Source organism: Struthio camelus, chromosome W (assembly GCF_040807025.1).
Source record: "Struthio camelus isolate bStrCam1 chromosome W, bStrCam1.hap1, whole genome shotgun sequence".
Lineage (NCBI taxonomy): Eukaryota > Metazoa > Chordata > Aves > Struthioniformes > Struthionidae > Struthio > Struthio camelus.
Window position 1 is genome coordinate 6552911 of NC_090981.1, and position 25070 is coordinate 6577980.

Here is a 25070-nt window from a genome sequence, read left to right on the forward strand (position 1 = left end):
AGATAGATTCTTTTCTTTACCTCAGTGCAGAAAGCATTGCCTAGGAAACGGTAGGGAATGCAAAGATGACTATAAACCTCTGGGTCAATGACATTTTATTTATTTATTTATATGATGACACAATCAAAAATGTTATGACCCATTTTTTGGGTGTGATTTACCACCACCAGAAAATGATGGTGTAACTTTTTGGTTACCTTCTTGCCGTTTAAAGCATTGTGTCACAGATAGGGCTTTCAGCGACATAATTGATGTAAGCTGCACCTGTCCTTATCATGTGATGACCTGGAGATAATGTGTGATCTGGAACTTGAAGCTTTTTAGTATTGTAATTTCCTTTTTACTGGTTATCCGTGATGGTGACAAACCACTGCGTTTTTTTTCCAAATGCCAAGAACACGTTTGCTCATATTCAGCCTGTGTTTTGTTCTTTACGTTGGCTGCTTATAAGTGACAGATTTGGTTTATGTTAGCACTGTTACTTTAGAAAACTCTAAACGGGACTGCTGTGATTCTGTTTGCAACAGTATGTTGTTTGCTCTCCTGGCATCTCCTTCATTTAATTTTTCTTTGCTTAAACTCAAACAAACCTTAAAAACATTTTCTTTCCAGAAGCGTTTCTAAATTCCCTCCTTCATTGTTCTTATTTATCCTTTTTTTTTTGTAGTTGAGGTCAGCATTTATTTTAGTTAGAGATGGATTTTTAGGCTTGCTTCTCCTTACCCTGAGAGCTTTTATGGGAGACAATTTATACATGAAAATGCCATTTTTGTTTGTGTGTTGCAGATTCCAGGCCCTTTTAGTACGGAGCAGGGGAAGGCACCAAGAACTGATATATCTGAGAATGCCAGACCCCAGAGCTTGCAGGGCCCTTCCTTATGACCCTCCTCTCCCAACTCACTGTTGCTTAGAAAGCATTTCTGCTGCTCTTTAGGTACTCTGCTTTGGAGGAAATCTCAGCAAATCAGAAGTTTTCTGCTTCCTCCATGTTCTACATGCCAATTACAAAAATATAATTATCAGTGATAATCAACATGTATGGGACTGATGTGTAACTCTGGACGTGTTTGCTTGTCAGAAGCTGAAAACATAACTTTGAGCTGCACAGTTAGCATAGGTTAGGCCCTTAGTTATCATATGAAAATATGAGCTGGTCAAGGTTTAGTCATCAGCTGGCTGTGATTAGGAGAAAGGGGAAGTTTTTTTTTTTTTCCGGAGAGATGTCCATGTAAAAAACCAGTAATTTTATTTGCTGTTTAAATGTGAGTATTTCAACTTGTGGCATCGAGCAGTAGAGGCAGAGCCTGTGCACACAGTGCTGCCTCTAGGGAGGGCGAAGTGGGGGGCAGCTGTGTCCCGTGAGCTGAGGACTGTCCCCAAGGATGCTGGGTCCATCTGCCCCATTCGAACCAGCAGCCATGGGCCCAAAACACTGGCCTTCATGTTTAGGAGGCCTTAACAAGATGCTCTCAGCCCTTTCCTTAACTCTACACTGATGAAAATCGAGACATGAGTTTCCAAATGTGGTACAGAGCTGGTATTTCACTCTTTCCCTTTCCACTGTAGCATGAAGGCCTTGTTGTAGTTTCAGCACCTCTTACTATAGGCAAAAGCTCATGCTTTACTTTGTTCAACCTATGGCGATAAATCAGAGATGATTCACTCCCAGTACAGATCATACAAGCTACTGCAGTTCTCCTTGACACCTCCCTCACCCCCTTGCACCAATTTGTCATCTGTAATTCAGATTTGGCAAGGCTACACATACAGACAAATATGCTACCAGCAGAGCTCCAAGTAGGCACAGATCCTCAAGCAGAGATGTGGTTGCAAGATTAGGAACTTATTTGATTTGTAGTTGATGCTTTCAACTAAATATCAGTTTTATAATGTGCAGCAATTTTGAATTGACTACAGGAATACAGTATCAATCAAACTGAGATAATGTAACCACTGAAGCTTGTAAACTGTGTTGTTAATTAGACCATGTGTTTTTGATGGACTTTTTTAAGCTCTTAAAATTTACATGTTGGGGATTGAAATAATTAGTTCTCTTTCACATGTTTGACAGAATTGTGAATAGCATTTTAAATTTCCTTCCTATGGTTGAACTGCTTTGAAATGTATCAAAGAGAATCTACATATGCTTCAGTCATGTGGCTGTTGAAAATACATACCTTTCTTTTTCAGTATGTTTTTTTTTCTCAAAAAGTTTCTGTGGCTGTAAGAAAAGTGGCTTACATTTTAAGGTGGCATATAAGTTCAAGCACATACTGTGCTGATGAGCAAAAGGAAGGCAGTTCCCCCTTATAGCCAGGTTATAAAATAGCTCTTTTTGGGAACAGGGTATAATTCCTGGCAAGTAATGGCATAAATAAAATCTGCCCCTCACCTGCTACCCTTGCACATCAACACAGAATTTGAATGTCTGTTAGAGAACAATTATTTCAAGCCCTGCATGTGATTGAAAAGCAAAAAATAAAATAAAAAGGAGGGAAAAAATCTGTGCTTAATAATTAAGAAAACAAGTAATTTTATTCTGTTTCTGGTCTTCATTTATAGCACCAGCAACAAGTGGTGCAGGCTGTGGAACGTGCCAAGCAAGTGACCATGGCAGAACTGAACGCAATCATTGGGGTATGTGGTCTTTCCGTTTTAGCTATAATAGTGTTTGTAATTAGCTTTCTTTTCATTTCTTTCTTTTATGAACTCATTTCCATCCAGTGGGCAAAATTTGTGGGCAGTGGTGAAGTTCAGTAGCTTGATCTTCATGAATGCTGGTTGCTACCTGGAAACTTTTGCTTGCACTGTGCTGAGAAGACTGATGGAGTAATGTCTGTGTTGTGTCCATTCCCCTAGCCTGAGTGGATATCTGTTTGTTTGTTTGTTTGTTTGTTGTGCGTACTGTGTGCCAGTCTGCTTCTGCAGCCACTTTAACAGATAGCCTTCAGATGACGCTGCACTTTAACGAGAGTTTTTTCCCCTCACTGCTGCCCATGTGTTTTTCTGTGTGGTGGCCAGGGACTGTGAACAGCTGCAATGTTTTTTCTTGTTACATTAAAAAAAAAGTTTAGTTGCTTTAAAAAAAGGGGGGAGGCGTGGCATGGCATGAAATGACCCTTCACCAATGCAGTCATAGGTGCCCTGCTCCTAGTTGTCTAAAACCACAGGTGTGTGGAGCCCCTCTTGTGAAAGCTTTGCTAGCAGTCATGTTGGCTCAGCGTGGAAGTCCTGTGAGGTTTATGTGCATGGGCAGCCATAGTGTTTACGTTTTATGACTGGAGAGGAAAGGAGTAACAAGGAAGCCTTGGCTGATCACACTAGATGAAATAAAGGTGAGAAGTCATAGCTTAATAGCACATTATTCACATGTGTAATTATGCAGCTGGTGCAAGCAGTTGTTTAAGTTATTCTAATGAAGACACTGCAACTGTACTTCCCTTGTTCTTCCCCCTCCCAAATGCTTTTTCTTTTGTGTATAGATTATACATAAGAGTCTTTTCCCTTTTTTTTTTATTCAGTGTATCAAACACACTTTGAAATGCTAATTATTCCATTTACTTTCATTAAAATTCAAATTGCTGAGTGAAGATGTGGATAAGGGTTGCTGAATAATCAATCTGAAGTGAAAATATTGCTTCAATTATGCCTCTGTATTTTAACAAGGAAATTGGGACTCTCTGATCGTTGCTGACGGTAGTGTAGAGCCATGGTCTGACTGCAGCTTGTTTTTAATAGACTCTTTCTAACTCTATTTTGTATTCCTCTAACCACAAGAAAACACTAGTAGTCAATTAGAAGATATAAATGGAAAAGAGTAACCTTTATTTCCTCTGAAGTGCCCATTAGAAAGGAGGTGAATCAGAGCGAGTTGTGTAGAATCCTGAATAACGTTTGTTGTATGTCTTTTACGCTCCAGTGGGGAGAGTGGGAGATGAATAATTTCCCAATTAGTTTTCATTACCTAACCAAAAATATTGCCTGCTATTAACATTCTTTGCATAAAGTAAGTTGCTAAAGGTTGACTTCTTTGGTAAAGAAATTCTTCTGTGTATGTGCTGCATGTGTGTATGTAGTGTTTGTGTATATATGCACCTACCATATTGTGTGTGTGCGGGCGCACAGGTGTGAGTACAAATACTTTACAGTATGTTTGTGTACATTTTTGTCATTCACCATTGCATATGTTAGAGCGATTGCAAAAAGTCATTTGCTTTCTAGTAAAGAACAAGCTTATTGATGTAGAACGTGTGATGTTAGAGATACTGCATATTGCACTTGTTAGTTAAAGCTTATCCTGCTTTCATGAACCACTAAAATACACAGAATAAATATAAACAGACTAGACGCTTGTCTGGGAGCCTGGCATATCCTTTGGTTGGTCCTCCACCCGACCAAACAGAAGTAAATTTTCTATTTTGTCTGTTATTCTCTGAATTTATCTTTTCAAGTCAATTGAGATTCTATTGCTTCAAATTTTCATAATATCTGATTTTTGTGTGTGTGTGCTTTTGAAAAAGGATAACTCCCACCTCCCTCACAAAAGTGATTTTTAACTTGCTCTACTTCCTGTTTTTGCTCTCCTGTTCTATACTGACTTGGGAAATGCTGTGCAGGCCTCGAGACAAATGGGAACAATACTGACTGAAAATCTCATGTTCATCAAGTTGAGATTGTTATGTAAGAGAAGTAATCTAATTCAATCTTTAAGAGATTTATTGGAAAAACTGAATAAATAGGATAGTAAGTTATCAAAAGAGCTTAAGTTTTAGTTGCATGAATGCCCACAATAATTTTATGTCTGCACCTGAAGAAAGAGGGAATTTAGAGACAGAAAAGAAAATGTGACATGGACCTAGAAAAAGCTTGTCATACTTTGCAAAATGAATAGCAGTAAAGAAAACAAAGAACATAATTTAGAAATTATCACTTTTTTATATCTTAATTATGTTTTGTCTTGCATTATTTTGCAGTTTGCTAAGTCTGACAGTTTGTGTTCTTGTAACGCTGTGATATTTTAAAAACTTCCAATATTCATTTGCTCTTTACAGTTTTTTTAAATATATCTTTTAATCATTGAGCTCTGTATCAGAAGAAAAGAGAAGCAGTACTGTAGTTTGAGGTTTTTAAAATAACTGTAACTTAAATTTCTCTGTGGTTTTGAGGAGGCCTGTTCAGTTTGCCTCACTCATGCTAAACCCCTTTGGTTCGAATGGAGGAGTCCTGGGTTAGAATTTAAAATGGGTTTTATCAGAGTGAAATATGGCACAAGAAAAAAATAGAATGTGCACAAATCATGTCTCTCTCTGCATCTCACATATATATTTTTATATGAATGTACTCTGATTTAATGGAATCTGATGAAGCACCTTTTAACTTTACCAATGAAGATAGAATAATATTGCAAATGAACCAAATCATTGATCCATGCAGTTTAAATGCAGAATACTGAAGTGAGCCTGGAACCTGGAGAGACTAGACTGCTTGTTCTCTTAACAATAAACTAGTTGTGTTTAATGGAATGAAACACAGTTACAATGACTTCTTTCACAAGTCATGTTCAGTTTAAAACTGTTGACAGACTGAAACAAGTTAAATATCATCTATCCTCTTCTTGAGAGATACAGGGAGAAAAACTAAAGCAAAACTATACATCATAAGGATATACTGCAAGAGGATTGTAAATGTGCAGGTATTCAGACTTTGCATCTGATGTTTGCCCTAGACTGCGTTGTACAGGATTCTTGCTCTACATAATTTGTAGTGCAGATTCTGGGTGCTCCTTTCCAGGTTGGCTTGAGGGGGATGACGAATATTATGTATCCAGTTGATCTTGTCATGTGTCAGAGCCACAGTGTTTTTAAATTAGAAACTGCAAGATCACACTGTTGGAACAACACACAAATTGTAGCCTTAAATCAGTAATATGATCTAATTAGGAATGATGTTTTAATTTCCTGTATTATTAAATTGAGGAGTCTAACTCTTAAAATGTTTTTTTTTTTATCCATTATGCTATATAATCAGAACATGCTGTGTGAATGTGGTTATGTTTTAATAAGGGAACTGGGGAATTAACTTACAACTTTACAAGGATTTTATCAGTTCCCCCCCCATTTAAAATAGTCAGTTTTCAACTGCATTTAGGCAGTAAGACAGAAATGAAGGCTACTGCTTGCATGCCTGTTTATCACATAGAGAGAGATAAAAGTACCAAAAGCTTAAGAACAGGTATGTGATGGTGTTCAAAGAAAATGCAGTTTAGCACAAGAAATGCTGAACCTCATTTTTTAGCAGTGACATTTTAATGATAGGAAATTGCAAAATTATTTGCCATCAATTGTGAAGGCAATAACAAGCCTTGGTGGTTTTTCCACACTCTCTGTGTTAAGTGCTTTCAGAATGACAGTGTAAACTGTGTTAGAGAACTCCAAGGAAGTAAAACTGATTAAAATGTTCATGCTTGAATGGTGCTGATGGAATAGTTCATTTGGACTTTCTCTACCTCCTGCAGCTCAAGCTGAAATATTAAAATTCAATGGATTTAAATCTCTCCCCTCAGCTCAGGAAAAAAACATTACATTTTAATAGGTTTTAAACTCATAATTCATTGGTTTGGAGCAGCACTATTAAATCTGTTTAAATATTACTTGTATTACTAAGGAAATGATTTAAATGATTTTGCCTTTACCATTCTATACATTTGATTGAAAAAAATGACTGGTTTAATTTTTAAGCATTTTGTTTTATTATGTTAGTTTTATTATCTTCTTTAAAAATAAGCAAATGGCAGTTACTGAAAGAAAGGACTCTTTCTGTATTGTGACAGATAATTATCAAGTTACAAAGTTCCTTCTTTAATACACTGCTATCAAAACTTATATTCTGTGTTTGAGGCTGAAGCACTTGTTTGCCCCATCTCAGAAGGCGTGTATTTTTTTTGTGTTTTTTAAACATTTAATGCATTAAATGTGAGTAGCCCATTTCTACAGATGTGGAGAACAATGCCTCTTAAAAAAACAATGTCATCTTTTATACATTTGCAGATGTGCGAACCTTAAAAAGTGGTGTGATGCAGATAAGTGCACACAAATTCTAATAAAAACTTAGCATCAATGCATGCTATTATTCCCATGGTGCCAGTGTTCCAGAGCTCCTGCCACTAAATACTAAAGTGTTTTTTTGCATTGGTGCTTAACATATAGAAGAATTTCTGCCTCCTCATGCAGGCTGGATGCTTTCTGCCTTTCATGTTTGCTTACACTGTGAGGAAGAGAGGATTTTTTTGGTTGGTCAAACCACAGTAGTTGAGGGGGACAGGTTTGTAGCTGATATTGCTGGTTAGAACTTGAGAAGAGAGGAAAGCTGAGGATCTGGCCCTGAAGCTTTGTAAGGAGAGGGAATGCACTTTCCCATCTGATGCCAAGTGCCTAGACAAACTGTTTAATAGAGAGAGATGTAGGAAAACTTCTTCCTGTGTTAATTGTGAATGTTTTAATTCCACTTTGTATAGTAAAGTCATTCCTGCCAAATGTATGCATTCTAAAATGGGAACTTCAGAGAGGAATGGGGAGGTGCAATAAAATTAGTAAAAGTGTTGTAGCATGGGCACAACAGTCACTTATCTCTCAGGCTCTTTTGTATGGCTTGATCAAAGGCTGCGCTTGTATGAAGCGATGGTTGGAGCTTAAAGGCTGTAAAACAAATTGGCCACCTGCTGTATATTGTACACAGATTGTTATAGTGGGAAGGTGGTAGAGGAGGTTCACTTAATGGGTCTGTGCTTTGAGTTGTGTTTATTTGCACTGTGTGTGCCTAAAGAAATATTGAAATTCATTCCTCCCTGTTTAATTACTCTTATTTATTGTTTGTATATTGCAAGTGGATGATGAAATGGTCCTGTAATTTTTTTTTTTGTTGTTGACAGTATCTAATCTGAAATTGAATTGTAGAAGGAATTGTAGATGTAAAAGGCTTTTGGGTGAACACTTTGTTTTGCATTATTCATCTGAAGTCTGGCTAAGTTAGACTATGCTTTTGGGGGGGAGGGAGGTGGAATTTTTCTTCTTCTCCCCTCATTCCCAGGTGTCAGCTTTAGAGAGAGCCTTATAGCTGAGGCCTGATTTAAATAAGTCCCTTCCATATGCAGCATTATTCTGAATTCAGAAAAGCTGAAATGAGGCACACAAGTTCTTTTTAGGGACTTTTGAGCAAAGTAATTAGAATGTAAATAATTTGAGGTTCCATATTTACTGGAAAACTGCTCTGAGTATAAATTTTGAATGCTCTTGCTACGTTTGGAATGAGTTGCCACTATTTTCCTCCTTATGCAGGCTGTTGTAGCTACTGAATTTATATCTATCACTATAGGAGCAGTCAGTAACGTTGCAGTGTGAAGTGCAGAGCACTTATATCCCACTGCCAATATGCTAATACCAGAGGCCTTGCTCATTATGCTTAAGTCAGTGCATATGACAGGAGCATTAGAGCTCAGATTCAGGAGACCTGGCTTCCGCCTCCATGTTTCTAAGGTCCTCCAAGCCGTGGCACCAAAGCTATGTGACCACCATGTTTTTTTCTTGAATTAGGATTAGGCACTGCAGATATGAGGAGTCCTGTGGAGAATTTCCTTCATGTTCTATAGCATCAACACATGCTGCAGTATTTTCTGACTTTTTGTAAGCTCTCGCTTTGTGCACAGGAAGGAAAAAGGAGAAAACACCGTTGCCAAGGTGGTCTGTACTCCAGCTTATTGAAGCTGTCTCTAACCAAAATACAGATTTGCCATACCCCATCAGACTCTTGATCTGTTATGTATTATATATTTCCTTCAGTAGTGACCTTATACTGGTGCTTCAGAAGAGGAGAAAAAGTCTATGAAGACCCTCTTTGGCTGTGAAGTGTTGTGAAGTCCAGGGGTTTCCTGCAAACGCTTAATTGAAAAATTAGCAATATATTATGTGTTCAGTAGAAATGCAGTGCATTTTATTTAAATATCCTTACCGTACAATATAGACTAAAGGAAGTTGTTATTATGTCATGGTTTCACACCACAGCTCTGAAATCACCTCTAAACAACATTTTATATTTGTCATTTAGACTTCTTCCCAACCACATTTTGTAGGCTATTGCTTACAGCCATGAATGTGGAACAGGTGTCCATACAGCAGATCAGTTAAACTTTTGCTTCTCTTCAGGTACATGGGTAGTTCTTTTGCTGTCTTCAGTTTTACACATAAAGTAAAGTGAGGGCATTAGTGCTTTACTGGGATGAAGTATAAATATTGCATAAGGAAAATATTTCCAGATGTTAAGCTAGTCTGAGAAGAAGAAATTTAAAAAATCTTTAAGTTTGTCTGAAATTTTTAAATGTTTTACTTTTGTTAATGGGACAATTCCTTGCATGTTGTTTGAAGGACTTTTCACGGACATTGTCTTAGTATATAAATGCATCACAAGCATTGATTAATCTATTCCAGTAATCTGTTTCTGAAATAAGGGAGTACTGCTTTCCCCATTTTACAGTTTGAGAGGCTGAGGCACATAGAACAAGTGCTCCATCCACAATCACAGAGCTGTAACTTAAATTGAGATTATTTGATTCTAGTCAAGACCTTGCTTTATCAAAGTTACTGTAACTGGGAAACTGCACTAAGGCAAAAAAAGTTTTAATTATTTGAATAATGGGTACTGCATTAAATGTTTTTTAAACATTGATGCTCTTAGTGATAAGGAAACAGAACTCTCAATCAAATCTGTTTGACGAGAGGTATTTGGATCCACATATCCTAGCATCAAATTTTGTTCTGAGGAATGGATCCGCTCAGCACAAAAAAGCGGGCATTACAGTGGTGTGCATAGGAGCAGAGTTGCATCAGAAATATCATTAGTCTTCTCAGCACAATGCAAGCAAATGTCTTTAAAGATGCAGAATGGATTGGAAAGAATGGATCAATGCCAGTTAACCAGGTTTTTATCCCAAAGACAGTTTGCTGAAATTTGACACAGTGGGTATTTGTGTATTGTAAGCATTGCAAAATGTAACGTTAGCACTTAAAGAATTATGGAGACTGTGCTTATCTGTAATAGCCATCCAGAAATTTGACTTACTAATGATTGATTTTAAAAGATGCATTAAACAAATCCATGTTTGAAATTCATGTTACACATTTATGCTAAGACTACATGGCTCTTGTTGACTACACTTCATGATAAAATTTAATTTACTTTTGTCATAATAAAAGCTCAGGTGATAGTATTGCCTATGGTTTTACAACTCAGATCTGTGTGACCGGTGACATTACTGAACCCTTCTAACTTTTAACAGTTTTACTATTTGACTCAAATGGCTTTTTGTCACCTTTTGGTCATGTTTATATAGCCTAGGGGGTCAGAAACTTTCACATGAGGACTCTAGAAGAAGTTGGTTTGGGAATGCACTCTGCAAAGTCTAGAGATTTCTCTCCTTGTCTAATCATAAAGAATAGCAACAACATTCACAAAGTCACAGCAGACAGTGTTGTCCTGCTCCTAGTCCAGATGAGAGAAAATCTTTCCCCAGTGTCTGGGGGTAGGACATGAGTGGAGCAGTTTGGTAAATTGCGTGTTTCAACCAATGTGCATGTGTCTAGAGGCATTTTTTGCAATCAGTCTGTCTGCGTGTGACTGTAGATGCCCCGTTGCTGCCATCATTCTTATTTTCTCTGTATTGGTCTATGTAAAAATGTCTTGAAGTGCAGGTTTGATATGTGCGGCGGTTGTGAGGCCGCCAGCCCTCTGCACGGTAGGACCTTGAGTGTAGCTACATTTGGTGCTTTCTGCCTTCTCTTGCAGAAAAGGTGAATTTTCTTTTTGTTAGCTAGCAAGTTGGGGGGGGGAGAAGAGAGCTTAAGTGGTATGATTTATGCAAGAATTTTTGCCCTTTATTAAGTGATAATAGAAAGTGATTCTAAAGAGCCTTATTCTTCCTCCATTCACCCCCAGGGTGAAAATGTTTGAAATAGAGAGGAGTCCTGTGAGGAGAACAATGAACTACTGAACTTCCAGATTCTGGGGGAAAAAAATGCACTTAACCTTTTGCAAGCAACTTTCTTTCTTTAGTAAAATGCTGGCCTCTTTTACCAGGTCTTTTATTTTGTGGTGGATTGTTTTTTTGTTTGGTTGGTTGATTTTGATTTTTTTGTTTTGTTTTTCCTCTGTATGCCTTTTTACTGAGTGAAAAATAGTTGTAAGAGGGGAAGGGAGGACAAATGGTGAAATGTGTATCCTGACAGATGTTCCTATATATATGATTAAGAACAGAAATGTTCTCTGCAAATATCACCTTTCAACCCACGATGTGATTCTGAAGTTGATTTTTGTGCCTGGATCATTTAAAAGATCTTTGAGACAATTTGTGGAGATATGATTCTGATAGTTTTTGTTATTTATGTAGGAGTTCTAAATGCTCCCCTTCTGATTAATGACAGTCATTGATTTTCCCTTCCCCTCATAGCTTTCTCAGTGTAGCTTGCTTTCCTCCTGTAGAATCAACATCCTCAAAGACAGAAATTCCTGGTTCGCAGAGAATAAGCAGCTTGACATTTTGCTTTTTAAAATTTTATTTGATCTTTATTCTTTCTCTCCTTTTTATTGTTTTTAACTTTTTCCCAGATTTTCTCTAACCCGTGCAATCGTTCCCCTTTGTGAACAGAAATGAAATCCATTCTTTCCGGTAGATTAGCTGCATATGAGTGTTTAGAGTGCCAATCAATGTCTAACACCTTCCTTTCACACAAAGCACATTCATTTGCAAAGTGGTCACTCTCAAAGAGTGACCTCAAGGGTGTAGTAGGCTGCTCCATCCTACCTAGGTACTGCAGTCTCTTTACGGCAAACGGATCGTATGATATATAGGCACGTACCTCTGGGACCATTTAACTGGAGGAGCTACTGCATGACTCTTTGTAGACTCTTTTGTCGTGTCTTAATATCAGAAAAATCTGTTTTGTGACATTATGTCAATAGAGAGAGAATTATGCGAAGAAGAAAAAATAGTGCTTATTGTGTCAGGTGGTGCAAACAGGCATGTTATGCAAAAATGCTTATGGTCCTAAATGCACCCTTAACTTTGTGTGCCAGAGTACTTTCATTTCTGTTGTTTTTCGTGCTGATCTTTGAACCAGGTATTGACATTGTGTACTCCTGAGCCATTGTTTTCACCTCTCTCTTTCCTCTTCATCTTGGTTGCTCTTTTGTGTCCTATCTTACTAATGATTCACTCTGAGCAATCTATCACATCATTCAAAAAAATTTCATGGAGCAATTTTATCCAGATATTTTGGGGGTTCCCCCTCCCCCAGCAGTATTGCAGGTAGATGTAGTACGCAGATGTTTATAGATCTAAAATATGTTTTTGAAAGATTAGTTAACATTAGTTAATGCTTTCAGGTGGTTTGGATAACAGCTGTGAGCTTTCAGGGTCTATAAGGGGAAAAGTAGTAGATTACTGTGACACAGAGCTGTTTGGAAAGTATCCAGTAAAAATTTGAATCTTTTCCAGGAAAATAGACTTTGAATGTACTGACTATAACAAGAGAGCTAATTTGTTAGTGGGTTTATTGTCACGTTTGATCTCTTAAGATGTGTGGGGAAAAGAATTAAACTAAGCATCAATATTTAGAATTGCAGTTGTGAAAATTAGTGGTACTCAGATAAGAACCTTTTGCAAAGCATTTTTACCCATTTGTTTAGACATGGCATTGGAAGTTAGTTGTTTTACCCTGTGTTACTGTAGAATATATAGAAGAGTACTGAGAAAATTTAAAAAACAGATTAATAGCAAACAGATGTTATCTCTTATTTGATATATGTTAATAAGTTTTGGAAATTTTACTTCAGTTTTGATACTGTGCTGATTTAAAAAAGCATTTTCATAAACTTATTACAAAAAATGCAGTGTGTTGTTTATTTGCTTGATGTGTTTTTTTTTCCCCTGGGATTGCCCTTGCTTTTATATTTTTGCATCTTGGACATTTCTTAAAAACATTGCAATCCAGTAGTGTTCTGTAGGTTGTATTTCTAGGTAGCTAACTGTTGCTGTTTTCATTTTTAAATAGTTCAGGAATATTTACAGTGCAATAAAGCCTGATGTACTGCCTTCACAAGTTATGCACTAATCCTGAAAACACATGCATGCTTGACTTTAAGCATAGTGTAGTCAACTGTGTTAGGATTGTCTAAAGCTAACCACATGCTAAGTGTTCATGAATGATATGAGTAAGGATAACACATTAAAAAGTGGAGATGGGAGGGGAAAAAAGCAAAAGTGTTACAGCAAAATCAAAAAAATTGATGTTGCTCAGTTGACTTACTTTCAGGCTTTCCTTGCAAGTTTTTAAATTGTATCTGATTTTATGATCTCCTATATTCATTATATAGGCAGAAACGGGTGTAAAACTTTCTTCCGTAGTGGAATATTTGTTTGGGGAGAATATCTGTCAATGTAAAACCAGCTGTCTTACTGCTCCATCTCTGGCATTTTGAGAATTACAGAGGGTACCATGTTTTCTAGCATTTAGTAGCACTAACCTGATGCCCAGTGGATAAGGTAGTTCCCTGTATTTTTCAAATGTTCCCTGTAACCAAGCAGCTGTGTACAGGTCACCCTGCAAGCTGATATTCACCAATGACATGTGAAAAAGCAAAACCAAGCTGTGAATGTTGTGAGTATTTGAATGTAGTAATGGATTTCAAAGATCTGGAAATGGCAGTTAGAGATGCACTGTCACTTTCTCTCTCTGCCTTCTTGAATATGTGTTTTAGCAAACAATGCGTAATTATGGGACCATACTACTTCCCCCCCCCCCCCCCCCCCGCCATGATTACTGCCAGCTTTGTCCCCACGATGGATTGTATTCTGAGGGCAAGAGTCTGCCCAGTATGTCATTTGGATTATTTTCATTTCTATTTTTGGACCAATGTCTCACTTTTGCCATACAACATTGCGTGTCATGTTAGAGGAGGTTATGGTCCTTTCTTGCACCAATGCAATCATTGTTCACAATCCTCCTCTTGTTAAACTTTTAGTCCCACTCCAGTCTAACAAAATGCATGACTTCCAGGAGTCCCATCAGTTTGTCCATGTCTCTATGTGATTTTTAGATACAGACATCTTAGGCAATAATAGAATTTTGTGTGTTATTTAGATTTATTTAACAATTTAGTTTTCGTTTTGTGTGGCTAAATCGAACCAAAATTCTGCCATGTCAGTAAATGACAATTTAATGACTGTGGAGATCATGTTCTTTCTAGATTTCAAGTTCCCATCACTTTGCATAGAAGAGCCTGATCTATTCATAACCATATGGTTTTCCATGGCAGGAGGGCTGTGGGGTTGTGTTTTGGGTTTTTGTTGTTGTTGTTGTTTTTTCTCCTCCCTCTCTTCACTTATTTTCAGTGTTCTGCAGTTCAACTTGCAGGGAAAATGCATCAGTTCTTGGCCAAGAGGGTTTGGGTCAAACATGATATTCTGGGTAATCTCAAGCCACTAGGCACTGTCAACCCTAGGTGTCATCACACACAGTACTCTTGGCATCCATGTTATTTCTAGAAAACGTTAAGGTTGTTTGGTACATCCAAGTTAGTAAGACAGCAGCGCAGGCTCTGCGAGCTATGTTGCAAAATTCCCAACACACAGCAGTCAAACAAGGATTACATTGCTGATGCAGTATTTTTTTTGTGTTTTTGTTTTTTTTTTTAGCTCTTTGCAAACCATCCTGTATCCATAGAGGAGGTCAAATAATGCGGGTTATGTAGATCAGTGGGCAGATCTGTGTAACTTGTACAGTACTATGCCATGAGTGTCCCTTATCTTGTATCCTTGGATCACTGATGATACAGTTAATGATGGGAACAGTCTGTCACTGCTGATATTCTCAGGCCCTTCTCAAAGCCAGTGCCTCAAGCCACTAGCAGATTCAGGTAAACATCATCTTGCTTTGGTTTATAGCATGTTTGCAAATGGGAGCTGGAAATTCCTTATTTAAAAAGAAAATTGAGACTCCAGAACACAGGATGTTTTGTCTATTTCTTTTCTTCCCCTATTCCCTCTTCCCCTATTCCCTCTTCTCTATTTCTCTCCTCTGTGCTTCCTACCCTGTCCCTCCCCCAAATCCCGCATGTCAGCTTGTTCTGTGGCTGTAAGGCAGCCCCATTCAGTCACTGAAGCTCAACAATACACAGTTGGCTCTTGTTCTATTTTGTTGTAGTTAATTTTAAATTCTGAGCAATGAAGCATCCTTCCATAAGAGCATTTCAAACAAACAAAATGTGTTTGATACATTCTACAAAAAGGGAAAACTATTAGGATGACATGGACTTGCAAGCAGGGAAAGGACTGATCCTTTTCCACCTAAAAGAAATCTCTTTTCTGTGTGGGTGGGGTGGGTTTTTTGTTGGGTGTTTTTTTGTTTTTTTTTTTTTTTGTTGTTCCCCTCCTTTCCTTGACTCTGGGCTAAGTTGGGTGACACATACTTGACACTGCCATTCGGATTCCATAGCATGGATTGTATTTTGAAAAGTAAGAAAAGGACCTTTAAAAGACCTTCCTAAACGTTCATAGGAAGGTATTGGGAGACTGTGTGTAATGTTGAGGTATGTATTGTGCTGTGTGTGAATTGCATTCTTTTACTTTCAACTCACCGTTAAATAAAGATTCATGCTAGGGAGAGGAGGGAAAAAACAAGTGAACGGCATATTGTTTCTTGATTGATTAAAGAGCTGGAGTGAGGTGGGAAATGAATTTGGATTCAAGTGAAAAACAAATAAAAGGACTTGAATCTTCACAATTAGGAATTTAAAATGGAATGTTTTTATGTAAAATAAGTTTTTATTTCTTCTTCCTCTAAAGCCCTTTATGAAAACATGCAGGGGAGAGTACAATCCTAGAGGACTTTTGATTTGATTTACCATGAGTCCTGAGAAGTGACAGCTTAAAAACTAAAAGCAAGTTTCAAAGCTAGTAACTGTATGAACAGAAGTTAGTTGGATGGTTAGCAGGCAAGCCATAGACCTGAACAGATCTCTCTTGGGATATATTTAACATAACCTTTTCTCTTTTTTTTTTTCTGCCTTCCCATTCAACAGCAACAAACAATGTACCCCACAGTGGTTAGTATAGTGCAGAGCTTGATGCAGCCTTGGTTGAGATCAAGCACTCCAATTTGAACCTCTCAAGGGCTTTCTCTGTGTTGCCAGTGTACTGATAAAAATGACTTTAAACTCTTGTCAGCACAGTTACTGGTGCATGCATCACAGTCCCACTTAAATAAACCTGTCACAACACAGAGTCAGCAGCTAGAGAAGAGTACAAGGGCAGGCCTCTAGCTTTTCATTCGAGCATCACTAAATGTGCACAGAGTGCCCAATTATTTCAGCATTATTGAGCAAGCCTACAGGAGGACCCAAGCCTTGCTACATTAGATTTTCTTTAGTAATTTGCTCAAGTACTGCTGAGGACACTTAAAGGGCTTAAAATGGTGGCTGCAACCAGTTTCCTTTTCTGGATTGTTAATTCAGGTTTTCTCTTTCAAATTAACTCTCACTGCATACTGTGCAGTAGCGCTGGGAGAGCTGCTTAATACTAATTTTCTCAATTTTCAGACTTTTTTTTTAATATATATAACTGCTTTTATAGTTACATGTTTTGATTAGACGTGTACGTGGTGTGTTTCTGCTAGGAAGAATAAAATCTAATAGCTCTGTCAGAAGAATAAGAATTTCACCAAAACTGGAAAATTTCTTTACTTTAGTCTCTTATTTTTGTTGCTGTTTAATTTGGCACGAGGTTCACAGATTGTGTTGTGTTCAAACACAAGGACATTTTAAAAATGCCAGGATATTTTTGTGACCCTACATCTGTCTGAATCAATCAGGTGTATTGATTGATCTGATCAATTACATCTGATGTACGTGATCAATCAGACAACCCCCTGTTCCCTGAACAAATTCAATATCTATGTTTCATTTTTCACAGCAGCAACAACTCCAGGCCCAGCATTTGTCACATGGACATGGTCTCCCCGTGCCTCTCACCCCACACCCCTCAGGCTTGCAGCCTCCAACCATCCCACCCATTGGCAGCAGCACTGGCCTTCTGGCACTGTCTAGTGCGCTGGGTGGGCAATCTCACCTACCGATTAAAGATGAAAAGAAGCACCATGAAAACGATCACCAAAGAGGTAGGCACTGCCAGATGTGTGCATGGCTTTGTTCATTTTTCTTTGCTTCTCTTTTTCTTTAAAAAAAGAAAAAAGAAAAATGACAGGAACTCCTAGCTAATTGCTTCAGTATTTATTACCCAATTGTAGTTGGAAAGTGCATTCAAATGGTAGAAATCAGGTTTTATAAATCTGGCTGTACAGTATTAATTAACTGTACAGAAAAATTAACATCTATGCAATTTATTATTTAACAGACATGAGAATTCTTTCTTCCAAGTAGGATAAATGTATAATTTTATGTAAACTAACTAGTACTTTTCTCTTTCTCTCTCCTCCCACCTCCTCATCCCCTGCTGCTGCCACCACTGCTTCCTCCTTCACTCATCACCTGTTGTGGCTGTTCTGCCTGCAGACAGAGACTCCATCAAGGTAGGACTCTTTCATAGGTGGAAGGATGGACTTAAAGAGCTGCACGCTGCATTTTATTGAAGTATGAACTGGAATTGTGGAAAATGTCACAAACTGAAACTGGATTGTGACATGCATGTTGATTAGCAGAAATGTAGACTACGTAATACATTTAGAAAGTGGCTGATTATATGTATTCTATAACTAGGATTGCACATGACTTGCTATCCAGTGAGTCTAATGATCACATTTTTGCTCCTAGGCTGACTCTTCAGAATTGAGCCTCTTCCTGTACATGGGAAGAGAAGGCTGTTCTGTGAGCTTATGAAACAAAGAATTAGCCAGTAGTTTTAAAACTTCAAAGCCTGTAAAACTATAATTCTGATATATCCTAATGATATACTCTTAATGCAGATATAGCAAGATCAGTCACTCCCAGGAAAAAAGTGGAGTCCTATCCGCTATTGTTTTAAAGTAGTTAGCTCAGTGGGAGAGGAAAGGCCTGTTATTCTCTAGTCCACAGAAGATGGCAATCACGTTAAGGCTCTTGTATTCCACTCCCAAAAGTTAATTTCCAAACACTGAATGACTCTGTAGTGTACATATGTGCACCATCCTGTAAATGGTAGTGTTTATAGATTAATATATAACTGTGGCTCTCATAATTTTGAGCATTCTGTGATATATACTACTGTGATTCAACATATGTGCCTGGATGCTGGTCCATACTCGAGAGCTATCAAATTCTCATAGAGGCTCCTGTGATTTTAATGCTGCAAGTGGAAGCGCATCTTCTCTCTGCCCTCTCCTAGCTCATTCTGCTTTCCTAGCTGCCACTGGCAGTTTATCAAGTCACAGCAGACCCAGTTGTTGCCAGTTACACAGTTACCTACGTATTTCTGAGTAATTAGATATATTTACTCATCAGAGCTTGAATGGATCGCACAATTTTTAGGAGCATACAAATAAGTCTTTTTAGGTGATGGTGAGTGTGAAATGAGAGATGCTTATCTCACAAAGAGTAAGACACATGTGCCCAACTGACTGAACACTTGGAATCAATTTATTAACTTTTCAATGGTATTTTTTAGAAATAAGTTATTCATACTTGGTTGGCCAATGGCAAAAGAGATATTAATTAACAAAAATCTTAGGTGTGTTTGACAAGATTACCAGATAGTTTCCAGGAAGATGTTATTTGCGTGTCCGAGGTAGACTGATCAAAAGCACGCCACCTGGGCTTCAGCCTTGCCCCCAACCAGGGATCTGCCACTGTGCGGGTTCTGGTGTGATGGGGTATTCCTTTGCTTTTCTGGCAGCTCCAGGTGGGGACATGTCCTGTACCCTTTCCCATCATGTCTATTCTGCCACCGGCAACTTTGCTGGGTCCCAGCAGAATGAAATTGAGCTGATTGTTGTCAGTTTTACTGTTACTCACATGGCTCTGCATAACAACCAGGACCTGACAGGAACTTTCAGTTTTTTCTGCGAGCTGCAAAGGCACCAAAGCTGTCTATCAGCAGACATAAGACAACAGCACGTCAGTTTTCACTTCAACTTACTTTGTCACAAGGACTTGACACTGGCATTCTTGCTTTATGCAAATTGTGCACAACTTAATGATGATTTCCTTAGAACATCCCTGTTCACCATGGACAAATAGGTCAGTAGATTTTCCCACCCCCCTGCACCTGAACAAATAAAGAAAGATAGGGCAGATTTCTAAATCTGAGAATACGAAAGTACTTGGTTTCCTTAGTGAGTCTGCATACCTGTATAGCTGGAACCACAAACGTTTCACTTAGTAAAGTGAATGAAGAGAACTATTAATATATAGGGTATACTAATCACTGTTTTCCAAGGAAATATGTTAGTACTGTTCCTATAATGTCTGTGGGATGTTGAGGTATTTATGCTGGCATGCGTATTACAGGGAATATTTATACCAAAAAGGTTGATTTTGTTTAATTCATCTGCAATTATTTAGAATGACTCAAATGCACAATTATGCATACAGCTTTGGAGACTGAGAGGAAGGTGTGACTACTTTGTACTGGTTTATTTTGAAATGGTAACTATAAATAGATGTCTGTCTTGCACAGTGTTCAGGTTGTGAATTGGATTGTGTGTCAGCATATGGGACTTGCAGCCAGCTTTGCAAGGTGAAATAGTTTGCTAATTTCCTTAAATGTTTTCAGTGATGCCCAGAATAGCAGTTAGTTGCTTGTTCTATCAATCTGTCCTCCCTTAAGTGGCTCCTGGTTAAGAGAGGCTTTTTATGATTGTGTACTGTGTGACCTGATGGTTTTTGTCAGCCAGAATGTGCCAGTTGCCAGCAGCTGGAGTCTGTGTGCATGTATGAAATAATTTATTCATGCAGGATAATACTCCTTAACATTTAACAGGTAATGAACATGACATAAATTTCCTTCTTGCTTTTAATTTTTCCTTTTCCTCTTCTAATGTGCAAACAGACAGGTCTGGTACACTAAACAATAAGTAATTTTTGGCCATCTGTCAAAAGGAAATTTCAATATAAATTTAAATTAATGGTACCTGAATTTTTTTATAGCTCCTCTAAAAGCCTCTAATGTGCAGAAAATTCTGAATCTACTGGTAGTAATTAGTGTAGCATATAATGAGGATATGGGCAACGGTATACAGTCCCAGTGTAACATTTTGATATGGTAGCAAAATTTTGATTTATACAAGGTTGTGGCTGGGTTTAATTGTGAGAGGCACTTTAAAGTGTTTTCTTGCTGATACAGATTATTAAGCAGGGCAGATTTTAGAATAGCTCATGAAAGTGTAAATGTAGGCTTTACTGTAGGATTCGGGTAATTATGGTACCCCACCCATTGGTACAAAGAAAGGAGTTCAATTGAAGTGTCCTGTTCCCCTCATTTTGGAAATCTCTTGCCACTAGTTCCAGTGCTTTTGACTTGTCAGGCAGTTTTCTTCATTAAACTTGGTGTCTCTAATTATGCTTGTCTTGACCCTCCTTTTAGTTGTGCCTGGGGATGTAGGCAACGGCTGATTCACCAACACTGTTAACTTTAGACTTCCATCCAAGCAGGGGGACCCGCGGTATGAGATTACTCCCTTCAGACAAGTAGTAGGGAGTGAGGGTGATGGGAAGGGCTGTGTAACACTACTTGCACGCATGGTTTTACAGGCTCTTCAGGGAGTGTGGTGGAAAACTCATTTGTGTCACAGCTGAGCACTGAAGCCAAGAGCAGCAGTTGGAGCCACGAAGTAAGGCAGGCTGACATCAAAAGCCAGTTCTTCAGGCACGGTACTATTCCACTTTATATCACCCTTCTAAGTGCAACATATTCTGCCCGATAAAACAAACCGGGCTTGGTTCCTTCCAGATACCTCTCTGGAGTGAGCAGTTTGCTGCTGAAACAGAGTAGGGACCTTCCTGATACCATGAGATGTCCAGGAGCTACTCCTAAATAATAGATCAGCGTCAGCATGACAGGCTCCGTGGAGGAAAGCAGCTTGGGGAGCTTTTTGATTTTGTGCTGGATTCAGTCCTCAGGATCCTTTGCAAAGTTTGAAGTGTGGGAAAACTCTACGCCTCGTAAACTGGGTCACGCTACTGCTCTTTGTACAACTGGTAAGGGAGCACATCGGGCAAAAGGAAGGGAAGGGGTGACAAACATGAGGGCTTTTCTAAAAGTGTCTTAAGGGCTCTGAGGGAATACAGTGTGTTTAGGCAGACAGACAAACAAGCAACACTGCAGTTAACTGTGCGGCTTTTCACAAAAGATTGTGTGACTCCTTTTCTTAAGCAGTAAAACTTTATTTATTTGTTTATTTTAAGATTATTCTGTCGTGGATTCTTACTTGCAAATTGTGCCCCTCAAGGATTTTTCCACCTCCTGTAAGACTTGCTGGTCTAAGAGATATGTTGTTTGTCCCAGCCCTGGTCCTCACCTACCCTCTCTGGGACAAGTTTGACAAAAGTTTCTCCAGTCCCTAACAAAGTCCCTTCTGTAAAAAAACGTTATCCTGTGAAAAAACTAAGGAAGGAAGTATTTTGTAGAAAAAGGTATAATCTGGCAGAAAGTAATTTAGCACTAGTAGTTTCTTCCTGTGACTCTTGCTGTCTGCAGTGACACCTGGAGTAAGGCATCCCCCTGATGCTAGCTGGGTTGTGGGTCAGACAGAGATAGCCAATGATGTCTCTTACAGTTTATTCAAAAATTTCAGTCTTCTGAATCAGTCTTGTACAGAAGGTTGAACTCATGTAATTTTTTTCCACTTCTGTTGTTAAGCTAGTTGTGTTGTTCATTACACTCATTTGGCGCATCGCTTTTTTTTCCACTTGAATTGTAAATTATTTGGGACAGATCATGTCTATAGTTAGGCATTCCAACACAGTGGGGACTCGGTTTATCTTGGCATTGGGGGTTACTGTTTCTGCAGCAATAAGAGCTGATAATTAAAAGCTGCAGTCTCATTGCAGGAATAAAAAACTAGCCTGTTTAAGACTCCTCTGGAAAAAAGGCTCAAAGGAAAGGATAATTTCGCTTCTGATATAACGTATCAAATGTATCCATGTATGTTTTGGTGGAATTTCTGTCCAGCATGTTAGTGAACTAGAAGTCTGTCAGGGCAAATTCAAGTGGATTTGGCAATAAGATTATTTTTGCCTTAATCTGTGTGAAGGCCAATAGGTATATAGATGTGGCAAATGCAGAGGAAGTGGAGTGGTGTGATTCTCATGTTCCATTTAAATTCCTGTTGGCAGGTGCTCCAGTGCTTGCTAAAACCTGAGCCTGTCTCAATTTAGCTCCTTGTGTTGTTAGCCACTATTGAATGTTTAGGCCTCTGTTCATTAGTATGTAAGAAAGAGTAAGCTACTCACTCCTGCAGTTATAATTTGATACTTTTTTTTAAAGTTATATGAATATAATGCTTCTGCAAAGAGCAAGGTAGTTTAAAATCAGAAAGTCCAAAATATATCATTGTACTTTTGGTATTACCAAATGTAATTACATTGCTGTGACTTCATTTCTCTGCTGGTAGAGGAACACCACATAAACTGACATGATACACCACCATAGACTTTGTCGAAATAGTCATGTTTCTTTAAAGTGAGACTTCTAGTGGCATGAGTCTCTCTCCAAATCCTACTACATCCAGTATGTATTTAACAAGTTAAAGAAACATAGTTATCTGTTACACATCCAAAGAAAGTTGCAGAATTTATTTCTGATTATTTTACTATGTTAACACCACTCAGTTGAAAAGCACTTCACATGTTTGTTAAAATTAAAACATCTCACATTCATGTCACAGATTGTGTGTGTGTATTTCTCCATATGAAAAACAAGGCAGTGCATGTACTTAGCTTTCTGTAGTGGTTGTTTTAAGTTGAGCATGTTTTAACTAAACTTTGCTCCACAACAGTTGTGTTTAGATCTTCATGGGTGTTTGGGGGGTAGCATTATCAAAATATAATGAATAACTTCTGTTGGCTTGTGATACAGTAATTTGTTCAGTATTAATTGATATCTGCCTCTGGGCATGTAAACTGTGCAGAATGTAACAGGTGCCCTAATTCCAGAAAATGTGTTGTAATTGTTTGTTTGTGGAGCAGATGACTAAATATCTTTGGGGCATAGCTGGTCCTCAGGTGGTAAACGTGAGTGGATTAATGATGTGACTGGGTGAGACATGCTTGCTTGTTGCAGTCTTGTCCAGTACCTGTCAGCTGAAGCAGAACAAATATTAGCAGGGTCCTGCTTGTTGTCTTGGTCTATCTTATAGAGATGATTTTTTTGACCTTTTTTTTTTTTTTAATAATCTTGGCTAGATGTGTAGCAAGTCATTCAAATCTGTTTTTAACAGATTTTTAAAATATGGAACTGAACTTTAGGTAAATATCGCCCTGGTACTTCTCCCTCCTCCTTTTTTTTTTTTTTTAACCTCAGTTTTACATTTCTTTCTTTCTTTCCTTCAGTGTCACATCATTTATCTTTTTAATGAGGTCATCTGGGACTTTTAATTTATTGTAGAGTATTCCTATGAAAGTAACACTATGCACTCCAATTTCAAAGAATTAGCTGCTTCTGCCATTTTTGATGGCTTCACCTCCCCTACGCAATAACTTTTTTCCTGTTTCTATATATAAGCTGTACACTAGCCTCTTACCTCGCACCCTTTTGCCTGTTACCGCAGGGTGACTCTTCAGCAGTGGTGCCCACGTTTGGGCAAACTCCTACAGTGCTTCTCCCTATCAAACTTTATTTTGCCACTCAGTGATTTAGAGTAACTCAAATATTCTCTCTCCAGATGCTCTCCTCACCCAGGAGGCAAACGCTTACATGGGTTGTAATTTCTAACCTGAGCAGTCACGTCTAATTATTTCCATGGCAACAGACAGTGATGTTGATAATATGTTGAAAAATGCATCTGGAGTGAAGTGTGTGCTTGCAGTTTGGGTTAAATACCTGTTAGTCTAAGTAATGAGAAAATAGGCAATATTGATCAAATTTTATCAAAGCAGGACACAAACTAGATGGCTGCTTTCTGCTTTATAGATTTCTCTTGGCTTGGTGATGTTTTTTTTTTCTCCTATATAGAGCAAGTAGTGTTTTAATTTTAAATTTACGTTGAACCTAAAGGTTTAAAAGACATTTGAATCATCTCTTATTTTAATGCAAATTAATGAATTCATTGGATATTCTAATTATGTATTAAAAGAGAGAGAAAGAGAAAACATTACCTTCTAGAATCAAAGGATGGTTGAAATGTGTTGCAACTTTCTGTCTTCTGGCTACAAGTCGCTGAATGCTAATAGTAGGTGAATATTTGTATTATGTTGCTTTTAGTGCCTTTTGTCCACACTAGGAAAGAAGTATATTCCCAATTGAAGTGTTGTTGGTTTCTTAGGTTGATTTTTTTTTTTTTTTATTTTTTTTTTTTTTAGAAGAAGAAGTTGGAGGAAGTGAATGGTCTGACTGATTCATAAGTTATTATGAGAGACTAAGTGCACTGTGACTTACAAAGTTTTAAACATGCTTTTGAGGGAAGAAATAATTATGCCAGCCAGAAAGAATCAGCCATTGAGAGGAATTTGTAGGAAAGTTGCACCATATCTCCTCTCTCCAGTACAGTTCTAATTAAGTCAAATAATTAATTAAATATCTGCAGCTCGATTAGCCTATTTTACATAGCAATTTGAAAAGTTCTGTGTTTTCTTGAGTGACATTTGGCCTTTTGAAGAACAAAAAATTGGAAATGGCTAATGTTTTTCAGCTAACTAAGGGAAGAAAATAAAAATGTCTCCATAGGAACAAAGCTTATTTCTAGATGGTTTCCTAAGATATGCCCAAACTAGAAGCAGATGTCTGATTTGAGAATCTTGCCTCCTTCAATGTAAACAAATAACTTCTAGGCAGGTGTTGGAAATAATATGGAAATCCTATTAAGGGGCCCTGGGTTCCT

The 25070-nt window shown here is 38.0% G+C and overlaps 1 protein-coding gene across 3 annotated transcripts in view; it reads left to right on the forward strand.

The window, feature by feature from the left end:
• The window catches only part of LOC104145893 (transducin-like enhancer protein 4), a 109840-nt gene that overhangs the window by 47641 nt on the left and 37129 nt on the right, over positions 1 to 25070 (forward strand). For 2 of the 3 annotated variants that reach the window (XR_011137378.1, XM_068925254.1), the window contains exons 6-8: positions 2563 to 2637; positions 17015 to 17219; positions 17614 to 17630. Coding sequence is in view for 2 of the 3 variants with exons in the window: in XM_068925254.1 (XP_068781355.1) it covers positions 2563 to 2637; positions 17015 to 17219; positions 17614 to 17630 (297 nt within the window). In the remaining variant the exon portion in view is untranslated. The remainder of the gene's footprint in view (positions 1 to 2562; positions 2638 to 17014; positions 17220 to 17613; positions 17631 to 25070) is intronic. The other variant, XM_068925255.1, reaches the window with a different exon arrangement.